Source organism: Anthonomus grandis, chromosome 17 (genome assembly GCF_022605725.1).
Source record: "Anthonomus grandis grandis chromosome 17, icAntGran1.3, whole genome shotgun sequence".
Lineage (NCBI taxonomy): Eukaryota > Metazoa > Arthropoda > Insecta > Coleoptera > Curculionidae > Anthonomus > Anthonomus grandis.
Window position 1 is genome coordinate 4,299,004 of NC_065562.1, and position 18,244 is coordinate 4,317,247.

The 18,244-nt window shown below is 31.0% G+C and overlaps 1 protein-coding gene across 6 annotated transcripts in view; it reads right to left on the reverse strand.

The window, feature by feature from the left end:
- LOC126746583 (patched domain-containing protein 3-like) overlaps positions 1-18,244 on the reverse strand; it is a 242,284-nt gene that overhangs the window by 28,119 nt on the left and 195,921 nt on the right. For 2 of the 6 annotated variants that reach the window (XM_050454888.1, XM_050454890.1), the window contains 4 exons: positions 3,395-3,611; positions 3,123-3,335; positions 2,733-3,060; positions 1,786-2,521 (listed from right to left, as the gene is read on the reverse strand). In XM_050454888.1, coding sequence (XP_050310845.1) covers positions 2,100-2,521; positions 2,733-3,060; positions 3,123-3,335; positions 3,395-3,611 — 1,180 coding nt within the window. In that variant the 3' untranslated portion in view covers positions 1,786-2,099. Of the gene's footprint in view, positions 1-1,785; positions 2,522-2,732; positions 3,061-3,122; positions 3,336-3,394; positions 3,612-18,244 lie in introns of those variants that run through there. The other 4 variants (XR_007663934.1, XM_050454891.1, XR_007663933.1 and 1 more) reach the window with 3 other exon arrangements.

The window sequence follows — 18,244 nt, forward strand, 5'->3', positions numbered from 1 at the left end:
TATTCCAAAATGTGGGGGGGCTCCATTCAGTTGTATCCAACTTTCATGTCTCAAATTAATGGGTAAATCCTTAATATAGTCCGGCAGACTATTATTTAAAAACTCTAGAAATAGTTGTGAGTTTAGCCTTGGAGGTAGGAAATGCGGACCACAAACATTATCACGAATAACGCCCAACCAAACATTAACGGAAAATTCATTTTGAAACGATCTTGGCCGAATTGCATGAGGATTCTGTTGTGCCCAAACATGAATGTTATGAAAATTTATCACTCCGCGTCTTGTAAAACAAGACTCATCCGTCCAAAGTATCTTGTGTAAAAAGTCGGGATTTTCCTTTGTTGGGTTTAAAAGCCACTGACAAAATCTTACTCTCTTTTCAGCATCACCAGGGTGTAAACACCCTCAACAGGCTGTAGGTGATATGCATACCTATGGTCAGCGTGTAAGGTTCGCAATATTTGAGATTTAGGAATTTGTAGTTGTTGAGCTGCCTTGCGAGAGCTCAGCCTTGGATTATTATCAAAAGTGCGCAGTACACGATTTTCATTATTATTTCTCTGGTTTCGGTATTGCTCATTATTACCACATAGACCAAAGTTCCTAAAATTTTGATGTGTTCTAATGAACACGCGAGCATCTGGAATCTTCTATTTAGATACCGTCTTCGATATTTACGAACTGCCGCTTCCACATTTCCATCACAAAATCCATAACAAAAATGAATATCAGCGTATTCATTACTTGAAAAACGCATTTTCCACAATACTTTTAACAACACTGTTAACAATAGCAAAATTAATAAGTTAACCAACGCAATAATTTGACTTACTTAAATAATTAACTGCCATAATAAAATACAAACAAACCGTCTTTTGTTTTATGCATGCATTGCCTTCTTGCCGGCATTATTATATTCATTATTTATTTGAATTTCGGAATCCAAATTCTTGTGTCTTTTTTAGAACCCAACAGAATAATTTAGTCTTTAATTAAATTTAGTATTTTCATATTTTTTGTTTAATAAAAAAAATCAGCATTTATAAAAATTTATTTTTTTACTCGTAAACAGTGTATCGTACGACAAAAAGTAAAAAGATGTTTTTTATTTTAAATTAAACAAGGATTTCATAAAAAAAAGAAATTAAAAAAAAAACAGTGGCGCATCATTTTTTTAATTAAAATTGTATAAAGATCGGCCCGCACTCACGCCACTGGTGAATGAAATTAATAATTTTTGCACAAAAAGATGCGTCTTGATTAACTGTCTAAACGTGTCAAATTTCATTAAAATATCTAAAGTGGTTTACGAAAAATAAAAAAAAAATATTTTTTTAATTAGAATTTTGACACCCTGTAATTTTTTAACGAATCATTTTTCGAATATTATTTATAATAGCAAATTTATTATTTTTTCGTTCTCCGTCGGCCATTTAATTTTCCGCCATCGAAACCGGACCACCCTGTATATATATATATATATATATATATATATATATATATATATATATATATACAGGGTGGTCCGGTTTCGATGGCGGAAAATTAAATGGCCTTATATATATATATATATATATATATATATAATATATAAGATTAATAAGATAAGAGTTAAATTAAGATTAATAGATACAGTTATATATATATATATATATATATATGTATACATATATATAATATATATATGTATACAGGGTGATTGATGATATACATGCACTAGTGCGTAAAAAGTGAAACTTTATAAGCCCCTGCAAGTGTGTAAAGTGAGCACTGTACGCTCGGTAGTAAAAAAAACTGATTTTTTTATTGGTTTTCACTAGGTTAATTTGCAGAAACAAAACATTAACTCTACAATTTAAGCTCTAGATAATCTTAGGAAAAAATGTTCAAGGAAACCTTGAGGATGTTTCTCAAGGATGGGAAATAGAGTGATTATTATTATTATTATTACTACAGTCATTACGCGGAGACACTCTCCTCTGATTGTGGAACCTGGGAGGCTTTTCGTCATCCTCAAACTCCTCATTTCTAGACCTATAAAACTCCACCGAGTCATAACTGTCGTTGTGAGGATGCTTATGACCCACCTCCGAACTCCTTCATACTTCCCTGTAAGGTTGTATCTCCACTCTCGGCTTTTTATGGGAGTGAGTGGACGACTCACTCGAGTTTTCCTCCGATGTTCCCAATCCCAGGTCTTTATCGTTCATTTCTCTATAAGGTTCCTTAATATATATCCCAGGATGTTTCAAATTACTGCCGTTCAAAGTGAACTGGGGATGCGGAATGCTGTACGGATGCGACAAAGATTTTTGCACGTTGGATAATTTTAGGTCTTTATCTTCTTCGTTGTGGTTGGTACAGGATCCGGGAGCAAAGAGAGAGAGGAGCACGGGAAGTAGGAATAATCCGTGCATGGCCCCTAGAAATACTACCAAGAAGATCATTTTAAAGAAGACGGCGAAGATGTAATTGTTGGCGAGGATCAGCGCAAGCATACCCAAGATGGTGCTTACAGAACCTAAAAGAATTAAATTATTTAAATTTAAAAGTAATTATATTCCAAAATGAAATATTATATCCTTTATGAAACATTATTATGCATTTGTTTAGAATAAGTAGCAGATTAGATAATGGCAAAGGCAGATCTAGGCCTTTTTTCTGGGGAGGGAGCACAGTATGCCAAAAATTATACAATTTCCATTTTGCACACTAAAAAAACCCAATCTCACCTTGGAAAATGGGTAATCCCAGTGCATACAATGCGTCCCTCATCTTCCCTTTGGGCGCGTTCTCCGGAGAAGACATATAGGCATAACAAATATGTGCCGTAAAGTCCACACTGAACCCAATACACATGATCAGGTTAATCATGGAAATGGAATCCAGATTTACTTTCCATAGTGCCATATATCCCACTACACCAGCCTCGATGGATACAATACTGAATGCCACCCAAAAGGCACAGAAAATATTTGGGATGAATATGAACGACACTATCATCATTATTGCACCTCCTATGATGATGTTCTGTATTGTTAAGGGACGTACTAGCTCAAACTGGAAAAAAAATTAAATTTTTTTGACTATAAGAATGGTTCTTCTCTTGTGATGGGCCTTACCTGGTCAAAAAATACAAAATATGGATGAAATACTGTGACATTAAGAGGTGAATCTTCGCAAATTTTCCTAAGGGCTCTGACCATTTCCTTTTCATGCTCTGTGCCAGAAATGTTCACTGCTTGAATGAGAAATCTCATGGCGATAATTTTTTCGTGTTTCTCATCGAATCTGACGTCCAAAGAGTAAGAGCTTGATGGGTCAAGCCATTTATGCTATAAAAAGAAAGTATTAATAAAATGTCTTCATCATAAAGGTGTGTTACTTGACTTACTTCTTCTAGTGCATCTATAAAACCTTTTGTAGTATTGGTTGGGGTATTGTGATCATCAAAATTTCTTTCTATATAATTTAAAAAGTCTCTTAACCAGGACTCAGTATAAATGTTGGTAACGTATGAAGTATTTTCGAAAGTTTGAGTTAGTTTTTCTACTTTCTGTTGAACTTTTGGATCTGAGTAGTCATAGTCACCTGCCACAATCACTTGTAATCTAAATAATGATGATTGATTTTCAAAAAAAAAATCTAAATAATAATAATGATGTATTTATATATAAAAATCAGTCTAAAACAAAGACACACACATTTATTGTTAAACTCCGTTTGAATTGCCTTAAAATAGCACTACAAATTTTGATTCCTATAGACAATTTATTAAAGTCAATCAAGTTCATGTATAGCTTAAAGTTAAGCACTTGGTTTAAACTATATCGACCCATCAGATCAAGTTTCTACGGTTCCTAGTGGTGTGATTGTGCAAACATTATTAATTTACTACATATGTGTTCTGGCAGTAAATGTCATTTCAGCTACAATATAAACATATTCACATTAAACAACATTCTTTGGTTTAAAATAATACAATGAGTACTATTTAACATGGACAAAACAGGTTCATAACAGTTTTATGGTTGGAATTTTTGGTGTGACACGAGCTTATGGAAAATCGCCCATATAAAAAGATTTCTAAGAACCCTTATCAAAAATAATATCTCTGGTTAAGACAGTAGTAAATGATTGCAAAAACCTTGTTTCCGTTTTAGATAAATTCAATTTACAACTTCCCAACCCAACCATTCCAAAATTATATGTTTAACCATAAAAAATAAAAAAAACAATTAAAAAATCCATAAGCTTAGCAATAAAATGAGATTCATTGTTTCTACTATAAAATCTCCTACTACAACATGACAAAAACATAAAAGTTTTTGGTAAAACAATTTGAGACATTAAAATTACCTAATGCTAACCTAATTACCTTAATGCTTTTTATTCAAAAACAATCAACAATTTATTTTAAAAGTCAATAGTTTAATTTTAAGTGCAGATGAAATTCTTGTTTTTTCTGATGTATTTTCTTGGTTTTCAAGCATTTCTATACAAGAAACTTTGGAATATCTAGCTGAACTTTTGGAAAGTAATGGTTTTGATAATATATAAACCGTTTCGAGTTAAATGCAAAAAATGAATTCTAATACTTTCCACTTGTTTGATTAAGATATGTTGTAGATGTGTTTGCCGTGTTCGACAAAAGCAAATGCAATATTGATAACTTTATAGAACAACTCAATAACTGTTTTTTATTCATTAAAACCAAAGGTATAACAAGAAATAAAAAATCAAGTTCCATTTTTAGATACTCTCCTCATTAAAAATAATAAAAGGAGTTATATGCAGACACCCTTAGACATTACCATTGTGAGAACTACGCCCACACATGAGTTCCTGTGGAAACCCATGATCATACAGAATATATGCAAGCGCATTTATATTAAGATTATAAATACTATTGTAACCCATTTCAGTTAGCTTTATTTTTCTCTTGACTGTGTACATGTAGAAATAAAAGTAGTGATAATTTGCAAACGTGTTGTTTTTAAAAACGCTCTTTTCTCGTTCGATCATAAAATTGGCGCAGTCGGTAGGATTTGCTAAAACGCTTCGACAAAAATCGCGAATAGTTTCCGTTTCTACGGTTAATTTGGCAAATCGAACACTCATCGTTGTGGGAAGAGCAGAGAACGCACTTGCAGTTACCAGCGTTGGTAGAAGACAAATATCGCAGAAGCCAGCATAGCTAAGAGGACCAGGGATTAGAAGACGAAATCGCTTCTTTCCTATTGGACGCATAGATTAGGAAGACCAGGGATACAGAAGACAGCATCGCTTCACTCCTATTGGCACTAGGTTAAGCAAGAATCCAAAGGAATGATACGAATCTTCATTCTACTGTAAGTAATTTTAAAAGAATTATTTGTTTTGATATACATTATTTTGCTCGTTTGATAAGTGAAATTTTTAATTTTAGAATTAGCTAGGATTTAAGAATTTTTGTTATAATATAAAGTTTCATTTTCTTGAATGAATTACCTTAATGTCCGATACTGACGATTCTGATGTCTCATTACAGGAATTAATCAAAAAATATAAATTACCAAATTTAAGGAATAAAACTAAACCCGCGTTTAATTTAAAAAATATGGCAACAAATCAAGCTAGTATGGAACAAATTACAAATTCCAGCACTAGTGAAAATAACAATAACACTAACGTAAACTATTCCCTTTTGAAATTATATGTGGATACTATTCCTAATTTTGATGGAAATCCACATACTTTGGCTGTTTTGATCAATAATTGTACAAGTTAATTTCAATAATTTCTATAAAGAAGGTGATGACATTAATAACAATTTTATAAGTTGGGCAATTATTGGAAAGTTAACTGGCAGAGCTCTAACTTTGATTGGTTCCAGAGTAAATGAATTGGAAACATGGGAAAATATAAAAAGCGCATTAGAATTAAGTTTTGGTGATCAAAGAAATCTTGATTGTTTAGTTTAGGATTTAATCAGATTATCTCCAAATAAGGGCGAAACCCCGTATAATTTTGGTATGCGTTGTCAAGATGCACGATCTTTAATATTTTCTAAATTAAACACTTTAAATCTAAAAACAGCAGATAAAGAATTAAGAACAAAAAACTATGATGAACTAGCTTTAAAAACTTTTATTAGAGGTCTAACCGGAACTCTACAAAATAATATTAGAATTAGGAACCCCGAAAATTTAGAAAAAGCAATGTCTCTTAATTGAAGAAGAAAACTTCCTTTATAGTCAACAAAGAAGTAATACCCTTAATACCCATAACTTTAGACCGACCCCAAGAATCATACCCTTTTCACATAATGGAAACGCAAGATCCCCTAATTTCTTAAATAACCATAACGTCATTCCCAGAATAAATCAACCACAAAATAATTTTCCACAAAATAATTTTAGACCCAACCACTTCCAGAATCGACCCTATTTCCCAAATTTTAATCAAAATTCTTTTAGGCAAATTGCTCCACAAAATAATTTCGCTCAGAGACCAGTTTTTGGACAATCCCCTTTCTTTTCGAGAAACAGCGTTCCTCAATATAATTTTATGCAAAGACCTAATTATTTTAATAGACCCAGCTCTAATCAAGCTTACAATCCAAATAGATTCAATAATAACCAGAATCAAAACAACGTCCAACAATTACATGAACCAATGGACATTTCATCTGGCCATTCCAAAGAAAAACCCAATCAATTGAGGTACACGGAAATTTCCACTGAATACGATTATGATTATGAATTCGATTATGATTATAAAAACTATATAGGAAATTACAAAGAACCTTATCAATATGATCCATATTATAATCAACCCGACAACAATGCAAATAATACTAAATCACCAAATGATACTATTGCAAGCACTTTTAACCAACCCACACAAAATGAAAATATGCATCCGCATCTGCATCAACATTCTCAAAACGACGACAACGATTCAGCAAATTTTACTATAGACCCAACCAACAAGGAAGCGACGTAATACTTTTAAATAACACATCGGCAGACTTACCATATATAATTATACCCGAAATAAACGCCAAATTTTTAATAGACACAGGAAGTACCAAAAGTTTAATCTCAACAGAAATTGCACATAAATATTTTAAGAAATTTATTTTTAATGAAGACTTTCAAATCCAAACTGCACACATGATTTCCTATCATGACAAAATAATTTCCATTCCAGCTTTTAAACTTTTTAACGTTAAAGAAAATCATAAATTTTATATTTTCGATTTTAGTAATAAATATGATGGTCTCACAGGTGTTGATTTGCTTAGTCAACTAAAAGCAATCCTAGATATTAATAACAAACAAATTAAAACACTATTTGCTAAAATACCTATCGTCTATGATCTAGAAAATACCCAATTTACATTTGATATCCAATAAAATATAAGTCCAAATAAATATTCAGTCAAAATACCCGGTAGAACAAAACAAATTGTTAAATTACCTGTCAATAAGGAAAAAGGCATAGCGATTTTTGATTACATTAAATTCGACGACAAACTTGAAACACCTGAAGCAATTGTGCGAATTGACAATTACTTAATAACAACAGTAATTACTAATAGTGACGAAATTTTCAAAACAATTAACATTTTAAAACCTTTTAATATAGAATTATTAAATCTCAATGAATTAAATTTAATAGAAAACTTAGATAATAGTGAACAAATACATCATAATAAGTCATACATTATCCAGGATAATTTATTAAAAAATAACCTAAAAAACATTCGTGTCGATCACTGTAATCAAGAAGAAAAACAAGCAATTAGAAACTTATGTTACGAATTTCGAGATATCTTTTATTGTGAACAGATTCCTTCAACCTTTACAAACAAAGTACAACATAAGATAAACTTAACAAACGAAACACCAATTTTTACCAAAACGCATAGATACCCCGAAGTTCATAAATCTGAAGTCAGAAACCATGTACAAAAAATGCTCGAACAAGGTATAATTCAAGACTCAGCTTCTCCATGGTCAAGTCCAATTTGGATCGTACCTAAAAAGACGGACTGATCCGGAAAACGAAAATGGAGACTAGTTATTGACTACAGAAAACTAAACGAAAGAACGATAGACGACAAATATCCCTTACCAAACATCACGGAGATACTCGATAAATTAGGAAAAAGTCAGTATTTTTCGACCTTAGATTTAGCTAACGGATTTCACCAAATAGAAATAAACCCTGAGGACATACAAAAAACGGCTTTCTCCACTGAAAGAGGACACTACGAATTCAAAAGAATGCCGTTTGGCTTAAAAAATGCACCCGCTACGTTTCAACGGGTAATGGATAATATATTGCGAGGACTACAAAACGAAGAATGCCTAGTCTATGTGGACGACATTGTCATCTTTAGCACTTCTGTACAAGAACATCTAGATAGATTAAGACGAATTTTCACTAGACTAAGAAATGCCAACTTCAAAGTTCAACTTGATAAATCGGAATTTTTGCGAAAAGAAGTTAACTACCCTGGACATGTTATTACTAGAGACGGAGTTAAACCGAATCCCGATAAAATAGAAGCAATAAAAAAATTCCCTTTACCCAAAACACAAAAAGACATAAAAAGCTTTCTAGGATTAGTCGGCTATTATCGCAAATTCATCAAAAATTTCGCACGTGTAACAAAACCTTTAACGCGTTGCTTAAAGAAAGAATCCAAAGTAATACACGACCAAGATTTTATTTCTGTCTTTAATATCTGTAAAAATTTGTTAATTAACGCATCTATACTGGAATACCCTGATTTTACGAAAAAATTTATATTGACAACAGACACATCTAACTTCGCTATTGGCGCCATCTTATCGCAAGGAACCGTGGGCTCAGATAAACCCATAGCTTACGCCTCAAGAACTCTTAATGAAAGCGAGACAAAATATAGCACGGTTGAAAAGGAGTTATTAGCGATAGTTTGGGCTTGTAAATACTTTAGGCCGTATTTATTCAGAAGAAAGTTTACAATATATACCGACCATCGACCATTAGCATGGATAGCCAAACTAAAAGAACCAAATTCAAAATTAATACGCTGGAGATTAAAATTGGAAGAATTTGATTACGATATCGTGTACAAAAAAGGCAAACTAAACAAAAATGCCGACGCTCTTTCTAGGATACAAATTAATACAATAGAAAATAAATTAATGATTAACAACCCAGGAAATTTCGAAGACCAATTAGATACCTTAGAATACCTGCGACGAGTAGCAGAAAGTTTTACACTTTATGAATTACCAGACACAACAAATATAAATGCGAACAGAAACGAACCCTCATCTAGTCATCAAATCCCAAAAAACAAACAAATAAAAATTCTATCTGATATACAAATAAGACCACCGGATACTCAAATAATAAATAATGAACTAGAACAAACCGACTCACAAACGCAACATTCTTCGGTCAATGAAACTACCAATAACGGAATAAAAATACTCGATGAGATTATCAATAACAAGACTAATCAAATATTAGTTTTTTCCCATATTTATCCTAAATTAAAAATCAACCAAGACAACTATGAACACCATAAAATTATAACAATTCATATTCCTCAAACTAATAACGAACATTTAATAATCGAGTTTTTAAGGGACTATACTATCCCAAACAAAACATATTGTATCTATTTTCACACAGATGATCTATATAAAAAATTTAATGAAGTTTATTTAAACCATTTTGCAGAAAATGGCCCAAAACTCTTAAGATGTACTAAATTACTTAATACTATAACTGATAAAGAAGAACAAATTTTATTAACGAAAAACCACCACAAAGGAAAAGTAAACCATAGAGGTATAAACGAAATATTAGAATATCTAAAACTTAATTATTATTGAATAGGCATTAAAAACAATGTAACGGACTATATTAATGCTTGTGATATTTGCCAAAGAACCAAATACGTACGAAAATTACCATATGCACCCCTTATGCTAACAGAGACACCATCAAAACCTTTTCAAGTAGTACACATGGATGTATTTTATTATGACGATAAAATCTATTTGACTTTAGTAGACGCATTTTCAAAATTCGCGCAAGCAATTCAGATACCCGGCAAAAATGCTATTACTATATGTAACGCACTAATTAAATATTTCTCTTATTGCGGTATACCAGAAAAACTAATAAGCGACAATGGATCAGAATTTAATAATGATACGATTAAAGAAATTCTAAATTTACACAAAATTAAAATTCATTTCACTACTCCATATCATCATGAATCGAACAGTATAGTAGAACGTTTTCATTCAACCATAATTGAACACCTAAGATTATTAAAAAAAAGTTTCCCCCGAGATAAAGAAAATTTAATGTCTATGCTATTTTAGCCTACAATATTCATTACACAGTGCAACACACATTTTACACCTTTTGAATTGACACATGCGGACACACTAATTCCAGAGATCCTAATGATATATTTCTGTGAAAAGAATTTTTTAGTGATTACGCAGAAAATCACAAAAACAAACTTAAAAATGTTTACGAAAAAGTAAAAGAGAATTTACAAACAAATAAAGAAAAGGTTATTTCAAAACTTAACACAACAGGAGATACAAATGATATCTTCCATATTGGACAAATTGTATTCAAGAAAAACCCTTTAACAAGAAATAAAAAGAATAATAAATTTATAGGACCTTATGTAATTTCCAAAATATTAGATAGAAACCGCGTAGAAATATCCATAAAAAATTATCCTGATAAAAAGGAGATTATACCCATAAAAGAATTAAAACAACCACCAAATGTTGTTTCAGATACCTCTCCTGCGCATTCGGAGAACTAAAGGGACCCATATTCCATGACATGACTGACAACCCTGGATTACTACCCCTAAAATTAGGAACAGCCTACAGTAAAGTAAATTCATGGTCTTTTATCCAAATATTTGACTTAACCAACATAACAAGACAATTTTATTACTTACAAGAACAGTACGCTCGAATAAAAGATATTTTTGAAAATCAAACCGATGTCTCAGCAACTTACCAAATAGGTTTCCAAAATACATATAACCTAGCACTTCCATTATAAAACAAAATAATCATACAATTAAGTCAATTAAATCTCCTATTTAAAATAGGAATAAAAGAGGCCCCATAAATGCCTTTGGCTCCGTAATAAAAGCCATAACCGGAAATTTAGATCAAGATGATGCTCAAAAATACGATAATGCAATCAAAATATTATCCAATAATCAAGAAAAGATTAAAACAATTGTTAAAGATCAAATCTCATTGCTCGAAACGTCCATAAAAATATTTGATAATAATGTAAAGAACCTAACAAAGAATCAAAATATCTTAAAGGATAAAATAGGTTAAATCGAAAATACTGTCCGTACAATGGAAGTAGAGTACATAAGCAGCTATAATTATCTATTTTTAGAAAGTTTACTTTCCCAAATAATTGCACAGTTTCAATCGGTATATGATATCTTTGAAAAGATAGAGATAGCCATTACTTTTGCCAAAATAAATATCTTTCACAACTCTATGATAGAATCAAATGAGCTTTTGAAAGAAATTAGCCAAATTCCAAAATATTTAACACAAAGTAAATTGCCTTTTGTTCCAAAAGCTGAAAATCTTCTACTTTTCGAAAAAATATTAAAAATTAAGAGCTAGAGCAAGGAAAATCAAATTATATTTATTATTGATATACCACTAGTTGAAAAAGCTAAATATAACTATTTTCATCTTTACCCTTTACCCATAATGAGTAATAACTCTTTTAATATGATAATACCAATTTCCAGATATTTAATATTAAATGAGCAAAATCATGTATTTTTTCATAAATCTTGTAAAGAAATCATTCCGGAGGAATTCCTTTGCTACAAAACCAGTCCCATGAAATCCGACGACGATTCTCCATGTGAAATTCAACTCCTAAAGTTTTCACAAAAGCTGTCCAATTGCCAACCAGTCCCAGCGCATATAGGAAAAGAAAAATTCCAGAAGTTGGAAGACAACAAATGGATTGTTATATTCCCTAATCACACGGTAGCTATTCAAAGATGCAGTAACAATATCGAAAACATCCCGCTCAGAGGAACCTACCTTCTGGAACTAACTCCTGATTGTGAAGTTCAAATTAAGAATAATATTTTGCGAAACTTTAATACAATGAACACTAATTTCAAAAACATTTTATTACCTAAGCTTAATCTTAATCCTAATTATTCTACTTCTAATAATGTCATTAATTTTAAGCCTATAAAACTAGATAACGTTAATTTAAACTAATTAAGTGTAGTAAAAAGTGCAATTGAAAATCAAAAACAAAAAATTAACTCTATTAATTCGTATATGTATACGTTAATGGCTGGATAATCACTATGTATATATTAATTTTACTTTTAATTATATTCCTCTTCATAAAATTTTATAGGAATAAACTAAAGTGTAAACAGAAACAAATGCCTAAAAAGCAAAACACCCAGAAGAAAAGGAAACCAGACCAGGAAAACCCAAGTGAAGAAAAAAAAATTCAACCACCAAAAGAATCCACCAGCCATCAACCCCAGAATTCTGTAGCAAACCCCAGAATTCTTTTCTAAAGGGCGGAGGAGTTATATGTAGACACCCTTAGACATTACCATTATGAGAACTACGCCCACACATGAGTTCCCGTGGAAACCCATGATCATACAGAATATATGCAAGCGCATTTTTATTAAGATTATAAATACTATTGTAACCCATTTCAGTTAGCTTTATTTTTCTATTGACTCTGTACATGTAGAAATAAAAGTCGTGATAATTTGTAAACGTGTTGTTTTTAAAAACGCTCTTTTCCCGTTCGATCATAAAATTAAGGTTAGAATTTCATATTTATAGAAATGAAACGAATACCTTTAGAAACATAACTACTGACGCTAACCATTGTTTTCATATAGCTAGCATGCATTTCTTGGTACATCGTTTAATCTGCCTAATGGTCTAATTTGCTCTAAGTAGTAACAGATTTAAAAAAGAAAATTAAACAATTAATACAAATGCTAATGATTATTACCATGGTATTATTGTTAAGCTGATCAGAAGACACAAAATTTGAGCTAATCTTTCAAACTCTACCACATTTCAAAATATTGAAGAAAAGCAAACTTTTGTTGCAATACTAGATGATTCTATCTTGACAAGAGGCTTTGATAGGGGTTTTAAAGATTTACGTCTAAAAATAGGTCTTTTTAAGTTCGATCAAATTAAGAAATCTTTCAGGGAACTTAAAAGATAAAATGGCCAATAAAAACTTCGGAATCTATGAGATTTATTGTAACGCTTGTGATAAAAAATACATAGGCCAAACGAGAATATCAATTAGTGTCAGATTTAACGAAGCTGTAGCTCACGTGAAATATGAATGAGTTGAAAAGTCAAGTTTGGCTAAAAATGTTTTAATACTGGCCATTTAGTAGAAACAACAAACACAAACTTAAAATTAGTAAAACCAGTTAATAATAATCGAAAATTGAATGCATACGAAAGTTTAGCAATATACAAAAAAATCGTTCTTAAGAGGGGTAAAGGTCCAATCCCAGTCAATTAGACTAGCTTTGTTAGTGTTTAGACTGTTCAATTATATTGTATAAATATATTGTATAGTTTCGTTAGTGCTTAAACTTTGCTCAGCCAAGTTTTATTGGATTTTTCCCACTCTTAATTACATCCTTATTATACAGGGTGGGGAACTGGAATAAGATCGCTAGCGCCCGTGAAACAATATCTCAGAAGAACGAAAAACACATATACTAAGACTTTTTTTGTACAGATTGTGCTCCTATTCGGACGGTCGCATTTTTACAACGGTATTTTTCCTCTCAGCATGAAATTCCTATTTAGGCGTTTAAACGCCTTTAAGGTATTAATAATTCGTCGGTTTTCTGAATTTTATTGTTGGTTTGTTAACTTGGCAAAATTTCTCGTACTAAAAAATTCTATTAAAAAAAACATCGTAAATTGCTCAGATAACGGATAATTTTCTCCCAAAAACTAATACTATTTTTTATAGGGTAATTTTTTTGATTTACCAAAATATATTGCTTTAGGACGCGTAAGATTTGAAGCTAGAACTCCAAAAAGTTTTGAGTTAGTATAATATAATTATTCTAGATACGGTCATACTAGTAAACAATGTAGAAGTAGCCGTAGATGCCTTAGTTGTGGCCAATATAATCCTCAAGACCAACGTATGGATATTAAATCTTTACATTGTAAAGGTTCAAGTAAAACAAAAGTTGCCATGAATTTTCACGACAAAAGAACATTAAAGTGGCTATAGCGAAAAAAACTTTCCTATAAAGATGCAGATAAATAATTCCAAAAAAAATCGTACGCGTAGATTACTGTAGGTCCCAAATTCCTAAAAAATAACCACTACTCAGATATTAATTTGAAAAGACTTGATGAGATTTTTTCTTCATAACAACAACAAACCGCGACCGTTTACCACTTTTACATTCACACATACAAAAACTGGAGATAAAAAAATGAAACTCTCAGCTCCATCGGATGAATCTTTTCTCCAACAATAATACACTTTCAGAATTCCAATGTTTGAAATAATAACATTTATCTTAAAAATACTAGTACAGAAAAAAGTAAAGAAAGCTTAGGAGTTGTGTAAGCAAGTCGTTTCAATAAAAATAGGGTTATAGAATTGGTTCTTTTAATTTTAAATGTAACAAAAGAAAAAAGGTCGTTTGGCATTCATATACAAGAAATTGAAACAATTTTAGATAAAGAAATAATATCCATAAACAATAACTAGAATACTTTTTTCAATATTTATTCAACCAACCAATTACTATTAAAAAAAACCGTTATGATGACAAAGGAGGGATAGCAATTTTGTTAAAAAATTACACTTATTGAAATTGCAGCTCCCGTTAAAAAAATATTTTTTATATAGCACTTATAATGCTTTTAAGCCATCGTTTAGAAATTAATATAGTTTCATTGGACATTAAACCCCAAACCCATGCACTAGTCCAAAAGTGAATTTATTTTTTAAAAACTATAAAAAACCAGTTTTAGTTTGTGGAGATTTTAACGCTTATCATACTATCGTTTCAATAATAATGATTCATATTCATACATTGCTTGATGCCATAGATCAAAGCAATTTCATTTTTTTTAAACAACGGCTTATATTACTCAGGAGTTTAAAGTCTGTTATATGTTAAATCTTTGGTATCCCCTGGTATAGACATGCAACCAAATATAGAGTAGTCCACGTTGGACGATACATATCGTTCGTGCTACGCGCATGCATGCCTACTTCTATACGAGTTATAATTTTAGAAGAAGGTAGTAGGTACGAGTTATAATTTTAAAATTGGTATTAATATTATTTTGAGTATCAAAATAAATTTTCTAATGTAAATAATTGTTCTTATAAGACATTCGTAGCAAAATTCAATAGGGTTTTACAACAAACCATTCCACCTTTTGATTTTAAAATCTAACAAATAAGCAAGTGGGTAAAATATTGTAAATCATAAAATAAAGCACCTCAATATAGAAAGTTTGGCAAAAATGTCAACAAATATAAAATAAAATAGAAGATATAAAATTGTAATAGAAGATAAAAAAAAATAGAATTAATAGATAAAGATAAATGGATATTTCACAATAATGCAGCTCCACCATTTGTCGAAAATCAGATTTGTGAACTAGACTTACGAGAGACTTTGATATTAGAAAGCTACTTAACGTCGTCAAACGCATAAATAATTTAATGCCACGCAAAGATTATATTTAATATAAAAAACCAAGTCTGTATGAAGGTACATCATATGGGTGAATTTCTTTACCTTCCTGCCTTCTCAAAACTTATGAGAGACTACTTAAAAAGGGACTGGAACACTGGATGGAAAAATGTGGTAAATTTCCAAATTCTCAGTATGGATTTAGAAGAGGAACATCTACCCAGGAAGCATCTGGACACCTAGTATTAGATATTGAATTGGACTTTGAATTGGAAAAACTAACCTACCTCAGACATATTCCTTGATATTCAGAGAGAATATGATAATATTAATTTTGTAATTTTCAACTGACGTCTAAAATTAATAGAATGATATTGAAATTCCAAAGCAAATATTAGAAAATGTGTACGAGTTATCTCCAAGACCGAGCAAAATAGGTGGCATCATTAGTTACTTATAATACATTATTTATACAGCTGACCTACAAAAAACTATAAAGAAGAACGAGGAGGTCCGCATAATTCAATTCTTCTACCCATAAGTTACTACAGAAAAGTATACATAACCTTTAAACAGTTTTTTTTTAAACAAATCAGTCCTTGGTCCTTAAAGCACGGTCTTCTTATCCCTGGAAAAAACTGAAATGTGTATTTTCTCGACAACCAGAAAGTCTCCTTCAGTCAGTTTAAATTTGGAAATGTCACAGTTCCATGCAGGATTACAGTAAGGTATCTGGGTATATACTTAGAGGGAAAAGATTATTATGAAAAGACCACATGAAGCATATTATGAAGAAAAAAGGGAATGGGTTAAATGTTATTACAGCTTTTTCTTACAATAAATAAAGAGCAGATCCTAACATATTATTTTTTCACAAATAATTCAGTAAGTCCATAATGGATTATGAAAGTATATGTTACGGCTCTGCTGAGCAATGCCACCTCAAGAAGTTATTAAAAACAAGTGCATTTGCAAATGCATTGCAGAAGCCGCCAATCCTGCGTTGTCTCTAAAAAGACAATTGCTTAAGGATAAAGTTTAATTAAAATAATTAACAAAGAGAGTATCGTTATTAATAAAGTTAATGAATTGTCAATTTTGGTCTATACCAATAAATACTAAAATAAATTCATCCACCATTTAACCTGAAATCTATTCTAATAACAGAGAATCCAAATGTGAATACAATTTGATATAATTATATTTAGTTTTCCAACATAGAGTTATAGTAAAGCTAAAAAATACTTCGAAAATTAACAGCTAATGTAACAAAAAAATATAATGATATTATGATATTAGGTATTTATAAACTATTTTACACTGAGTAAGGCGTTAAGAAGATGAAATTGATTCTGAAAGATATCATAAGAGTACGCATAAAAAGAATTTTAACTGTGCGGTAAATATTAAAAACCAAAATAAAACATGATGCTGGTTATTTGTTATTCCAGAACCATTGCAATAAAAAACTTTTTGCGGCCTTTAAAAATGTATTGAAAACCCCTCCGAAAGGGTGAAACCTAAGCCTTAATTTTCTTAAATTGGATGCTACTTGTAGCAACCTATTAGAAACCTCTTTTAAAAAAAATTTACGGTGTACACTTTTTTTTTAAACAAACTAACCCTTGACTTTAAATTTTAAAAAACTTACCTTACCCTCAACACGATCATTTTAGACTACTAGAAATATTTATTTACTACTATTTATATGCGTTAATAGCACAGATTTTTTCGTTTTTTTACCAGGCTCAATATGTTTCGTACTTGGGTTTAGATTCTTGTCTTGAGACCATGACAAGTCTTGAAACCATGAAACAAACTATAAATTTCAGTATTTATTAGTGGTTAATATTATTTTAAAATATACTACGTTTATTTAATATACTTGCTTGGATCTTCTGTTTTATCGCATGTTTTTATTTTGGGCTGTACACATTCCTTTCTTATCTGCGTTTTTTGTTTACGGATTGGTATATATAGAAAGATAATGTATGATGTGCATATTTCAAATTTAGAATAATTGGTACAGTATTTTTCTGCTACTGTATTCAACACTGTATTAAAAATGAAGAAAAATAGGTATTTGCCAAAAGAGTTGCGACTTAGAGTTGCTGATTTAAAAAGACAAGATGTAAAGCAGTGCATTATAGCAAAAAATGTGGGTTTAAGTGAAGATGTTGTTTCAAAAATGTTGAAGAAGTTTCGGTTACTTGGTAATATTAATAATCAAGTCAAAATCAGGTCGACCTAGAAAAACTACCCCGTACGTCGAAAAGTGTATTAAAAAAATTTCAATCGCTAACCCGCATAAGTCATCGTCCCAAATTTGTGCAAAAATTCGCGAAAATTTCAACGCAACTATAACGGCTCGAACTGTGGGAAGACGCCCGCGCCTTTGTGAAGGTGAATTGTTTGGAAGAGTTAATTTAAAAAAACCATTCTTCTCAAAAAAAATCGAAGGACAAGACTGGCTTTAAT